The sequence below is a fragment of the Monopterus albus genome, unplaced genomic scaffold (genome assembly GCF_001952655.1).
Source record: "Monopterus albus unplaced genomic scaffold, M_albus_1.0 scaffold188.1, whole genome shotgun sequence".
NCBI classification, from domain to species: Eukaryota; Metazoa; Chordata; class Actinopteri; order Synbranchiformes; family Synbranchidae; genus Monopterus; species Monopterus albus.
Window position 1 is genome coordinate 510,099 of NW_018128068.1, and position 5,932 is coordinate 516,030.

General features: G+C 40.5%; 1 protein-coding gene across 1 annotated transcript in view; it reads left to right on the forward strand.

Annotated features, from left to right (window-relative positions):
• The window catches only part of snx17 (sorting nexin 17), a 20,877-nt gene extending 14,951 nt beyond the window's left edge, over positions 1 to 5,926 (forward strand). The window contains 8 exon segments of the mRNA XM_020617324.1: positions 455 to 524; positions 1,188 to 1,280; positions 1,533 to 1,736; positions 3,584 to 3,712; positions 3,814 to 3,891; positions 4,146 to 4,220; positions 4,301 to 4,342; positions 4,484 to 5,926. Coding sequence (XP_020472980.1) covers positions 455 to 524; positions 1,188 to 1,280; positions 1,533 to 1,736; positions 3,584 to 3,712; positions 3,814 to 3,891; positions 4,146 to 4,220; positions 4,301 to 4,342; positions 4,484 to 4,603 — 811 coding nt within the window. The 3' untranslated portion in view covers positions 4,604 to 5,926.
• The last annotated feature ends 6 nt before the right edge of the window (positions 5,927 to 5,932 follow it).

The following is a 5,932-nucleotide window of genomic DNA, read 5'->3' on the forward strand; positions in this document are numbered from 1 at the left end:
CCGCCGCCGGATTTCGCAGCGCGAGCCGTATCGCAGACCTTGAGTTGGCAGCCTGAGCCGTATCGCCGACATTGAGTTGGCAGCCTAAACCGTATCGCAGACATTGAGTTGGCAGCCCGAGCCGTATCGCCGACATTGAGTTGGCAGCCCGAGCCGTATCGCCGACATTGAGTTGTGGAATTTATTCTGCAAGTCACTCTCACGTCACAGATTTGTGAGTGTGGTGATGATTCAGAATTTTTCAGATAAACTGAAGGATTAAATGTCCCTTTATGGTTTACAAACAGAATCATAGGAGATATGTTTAGCGGTAAATAGCCAAATATGATGGCATTTTAAATGGTGTGGCCAAATCATTCAAGCTAATTGCCAATGTCAGTAGTAACTGTTCAGCTTTGCCAGTTGTAATTAATGTTTGGGTGTGGGAGACTGACTCTGCCTTTTGTTTCTGTAGCTACTGGGACATGGCATACGATGGTGACTTGATGGACAACAGAGTTGGCCTGAATTTGCTATACGCCCAGGTAAGAGATTTCATTGATTAGGTAAACCAGACGCTGCTGTTTATTTTCAGCTGTAGCTTTTTCAACAGTGGGCTTAAAATACCTGTTAAACTGAATTTCCCCTTGAGACATGGGATCAAACAGAAAACCCCAGTTAGATGCGATCTGATCTAACATCTGTTGTGTTTTTCTTAAGCTCACAGAGAGCCAGCTTCACATCAAGAAAACTAAACTGAGCAGTGTTTTGTTCCTGGGCTGTGAAATGCTTTTATCCTTCCCCTGGCTCCTGTAATTATCTGATAACATTGTCAGCTTGCTTTGACTTTGTAGCACCTTGAATGTTGTACCTCTTTGTGTTCCTCTCATTCCATTATAGTGGATTCTGTTCACTTTAACACCTGTGATCTGTTAAATTAAGCCTTTTTGGGGCAGCTAGTTTGATCAAAATGTAGAACTACTGAGTGTTGTCTCTGTAGCAGAAAGGAAATCAAAGAAACAAGTAGCTTTCCCATGTATGTGCAGTTATGCATGTTTTTGTGTACGTATTTGCTGACCCGCACTGTTTACATGAAAGGCTTAGGGTGTGATTTCTCCCAAAAGTACCAAAGGAAAACACAAAAACCTCCTTTGCTGTGTTCATCTGTGCAGAGAGATAAATTTCATTTCTTGTTTTTGCTTCATCAGACAGTGTCTGACATTGACCGAGGCTGGATACTCGTCAGCAAAGACCAGCACAGGCAGCTCAAATCCTTGCAGGAGAAAGGCTCCAAGAAAGAGGCAAGCAAGGGCATCTCTTCTGGATTATTAAGTCTCTGTGGTAGCTGATACTTAAATGTCTTTGTCCAAAGATAAATCTATAGACCTTGTGCACTCTGCTATGCAATTAGCCTAGAATTTCTCATATGAATTTTTAGTAATATAAATCCAGTAGAGAATTGAAACTTACTTTCTCCAGGAAACAGATTTTTTTTTTTTTTTTTTTTTTTTTTAATTGTTAAACATATAAAACTGATGTTTTTGGTTTGCCAGTTCATCCATCTAGGTCAGACACTCAAATATTATGGCTATATAAAGTTTGACCCGTGTATTACCGACTTCCCTGAGAAGGGCTGCCAAGTTATCGTCAGTGCCGGCAACAGTGAACTCAACTTCCATGTCAAGCTGCCCAATGAGCAGATGAAGGAGGGAAGCTTCAAGGTCACACGCATGAGGTGTTGGCGAGTCACATCTTCGGTAAGTGGAATCGTGTGTAAGCTTATGTGAATTCACCGTCAAGCATGCCAGGAAGTCTGAAGTAATGAAATCCCTTCATATTTTTCAGGGCTCATGAGTTAGCAGAGTAGAGATGCAGCAGCTTTGGCTAGAGTCCCTCTCAAACCAACAAGGGTTCCTGTTGGTTTGAGAGGGACTCCTGTTTACAAACCCCATCTCACCACTGCACCAGAAACCTTTCAGTCTTGCCAAGCAAGAGCTTTTGCTTCTGCTGCTCACTGAAAGTGCTGACCCCCACACTATCTATCTTCATCAGTCTGAACACAAAGCCCACACAAGGATAGGGTTTTATTGATCCAAGCAGCCTCACATGTAGAGTGGGGTCCTTTATTTCAACTGATAATTGTCCTTTGGTGAGGAGGGATTCTGAAATTTTCCAGAATTTTTAAGCCGTTTAAAGGCACAGTCAGCTGAGTGTATGCGAACTTCTGACCAACTGGAATTGTGATACAGTGAATTATAAATAATAATAAATAATCTATCTGTAAACAACTGTTTGAAAAATTACTTGCTGTGCATAAAGTACGTCCTAACCAACTTGCTAAAAGGAGTTTAATATGACATCTGTGGAGTGGTTAAAAAAATCAGTTTGACTTCAGCCTAAGTGTATGTAAACTTCTGACTTCAGCTGTAGATAGCTTTTTAAAAATGTCTCCAGCTCTGTGGAATTCTAAACCAAGCTGTAGGAAATCCAGAACAAATTCCTTGTCGAAAGAATAAATACATCTTCATAACTGTCCCCGAGAATTGCCACAGAAAAATTAGCATAATTTAAAACCATCATGAACCACACATACAGTATGATCTGCTTTAAATATGCAGAATAGTTAATACTGCTTCCACCCCATCATTCATCTTGTAAAGGCAAAGCTCCACTGAAAGCTGTCTCTGAATAGCTGAGTAAAGCGTTGTGTACAGCTCTACCCACATCATTTCAGCTGCCATTTCAAAAGATGAACATTTCCAGACACAAGACCTCATTTAAATAGAGATGGGGTGGGGGGGACAGTTCCTTTTTGTATTGCATTAGTGCTTGAAAGCACAGTTACTGTGTGTATCACAGAAGCTGCTGCAATTCTGCAAAAGTTAAAATTTGCACAGAGCTCTGGACACATGGGAACACCTGTGAAATTAAAATGCATCTTGGCTTGTCTGATTAGACTGAGCCCCCGCGCCGTCCAGCAGGGTGATTAACTCCTCAGCTCATTTTCAGAGGTCAGTCATTTTAATGAGCCCGTTCCTTTCCAGCAAACTATTCAAAACATGGCAGCACTGTAACCCCACCCACCCATCGCATGCCTAATTTCAAATTGTACCCAGAAGAACATGTGTGTGAGTGAGCCTCAGACCTGTTATCTCTTCCTTATTATTTCTTTATGCTATCTCTGTGTGTGTTTAACATGGGAGATGGAGCTAGTTTCTGGCCCAGAGGAAATGGTCTCACCAAAGAGCACAGGCTTCATGAATGAGGAATGAGGGCTCGTCTCTGGGGAGCTATATGGGTACATCTCATGTCTCTTAAAAGGCCTGGTGTTTCAACCACTTGCATCTTTTCCTTGTGTCTTAGTCCCGCCCATGTAAGATGCAAGGAAAACATATGGGGAGAAAGGACTTGAGTTATTAACGACATAAGACATCCTTTCCTCAGATCCAGTCACAAACTGATTTCTCATAAAGGGATGTGTCAGTTCTCAAAAAACATCATGCACTTAAATCATAAGAAGCCAATTTTAACTTGAAGGTGAGAAGAAAATCATCACAGTGTGAATTGTAACATAGCCCTCCACCTGTTCTGTCTCACACTGCAGCAAGTGCCAATGGCAAACGGCACAACCAATTCCTGCAGCTCAGTCAAGTGCGAGGTCAAGCTGGAGCTAGCCTTTGAGTACCTGATGAGCAAGGACCGCCTCCAGTGGGTCACCATCACCAGTCAACAGGTCAGGGTCAACAAAGAGAAAATGAATGATGTGGAGTAAAAATTGTTTCAACATATGCACACTGTGATCAGAACTGACTGACTTTCAGTCTGTGATTTCAGGCTATCATGATGAGTATCTGCCTTCAGTCTATGGTGGATGAATTAATGGTGAAGAAGTCGGGTGGCAGCATAAAAAAGGTTTGTGTTAGGAATTCTTAAATACTACAGGACGGCAATGGCAGCCTTCATTACATTTACTGAGCCACTTATTTTCTGACATTGTAATAAAATGGAGTTTACAAGGGGTCATGCTAAAGTCTCCATGATGTTCAATATTTCACTTTTATTTTGCTGATCGATGGGATAATAAATCATTGTATATCTGTGTTGAAATCAACACAAATGTAAATGTAATGCAAGCCGTACAGTTAATTGCGTTCTTGACTTTTCAGATGCTGAGGAAACGACACAATGGCTCCATCCACCGGTCTGACAGTCAGCAAGCTGTGAAATCGCCCCCTCTACTGGTAGGAAATGGGATAGCTTGTCAGTTTTTATTGATCTCAGGCGCAGGATACTTTAACTCCCTGTGTCCATTTGGTTGCAGGATTCCCCCGACCCGAACCGTGAACAGACTGTCAAACTCTCAGTGAGTATATTGTAGACTATTTGGATTTCATTTTGTTGTGAATGTATTGGGCTCCTAAAAAAGAAAATTTATTCCCAAAACTTAAACCATATTGACATAAATCTGTCATGTTTTAATTGTACTGCTGATTATTCTGTGTAGACCAAGCTGAGCTCCATGTCCCTCCGAGGCATCTCTGCTTCCAACTCAGCAAATGACATCAGTGGCAATGATTTCCATGGCAACTATGCTTTCGAGGGAATCGGTGATGATGACCTGTAACCCCCTGATTCAACCTGCTCCCCTCTTCATTCCGCTGTCGAGAACTGGGACGACAAAGATTGCGAGCTGAGCTGAGCGGACCCCACACACACACACGTCTCTGATTCTGCAAGATTGTAGCTTCTTCCTGGAGAAATCGCTGCCTTAAGGTTTTTTTTTTAAATCTCTGACAGTATCCTTCCTGTTGGATTCTAAAAGCTTATCTTGATTTGTATCTTAGTTACAATCATCATATTCACTTGAATGGTGGTTCTTATGTTATTAGCTTGTGACAACATACAGTAAATAGCATGTAAAGCTACAGGTACTCAAATAGGTTCTGTATGTGACTGACAAATTCAGATTTATTCACAAGGTTTGAGCAACAGTATGTGTGAAGTTCTATAATGCAGTTAAAATTCTGAGTACAGTATAAATTAATATATTGTGAACTCCATGAAGAAAATCTACTAGGTCCTGGATTCTCCCCCCAGTGGCTGCATGTTGCTTTCACATGATTGGATCTGGCTCCTGTGATAATACAGCAGAGCTGGACATGGCTAGTTCTCAAAATGACTCAGTGAACATGTTGTAATTGATCTCAGAACTATAGACTATTCAGTGCACCTGCTTACTTACATTGATGATCAGTATTTGGCTTGGCTATACACCAAATTGTCATGTTTGTATACTTTTAGTGATCCTCTGTGTATCGTGATATTCATGTGCCAAGTCAGTCAGCATCTTAGCGAAGATGCATGTGGTGTTTTCAGCTTAAGTTTGAAGCACATTTGCTCATACTGCCTTCACAAATAGCCTTGACTTTTTTTTTTTTTTTTTGGCCTCGTGTGGTACTTTGTCATTCAGTTCAACATCGGATGAAACTTGGCGTCAGCTGATGTTACCTAGAATCTTGCAGAACTTGATAGATGGTTGATTTGGCTGAGCTGCTTGCACTTGCTAAACCCATCATTTTGCACAGTATTACATGTGGAGATGAATGTGGAAGCTTTTTCCAAGGGGATTTGTAAACCCATCTTTTTTTTTTTTTTTTTTTTTTTTTTTTTTTTTGTTAAACCAGTTTTTAAGGTTTGTCATAAAAGCCAAATGATAGTTTACTAAAGCATTTTGCACAAAATAAACAAAATTATGACAGTGTCACTTTGTATTTTATGTACATGCAATTAAGTTTTCTGAACATTTACCAATATCTATCATCATAGCTTATTCTAATCAAATAGATCAAATGTAATCTAAATGGACTAACATCATGTTTACATCATGTTTAGGGGACTTTTTAGTTGAAGTGTTTACAAAGTTTGCATCAGATTTTCTTGGTCTTATATTTTT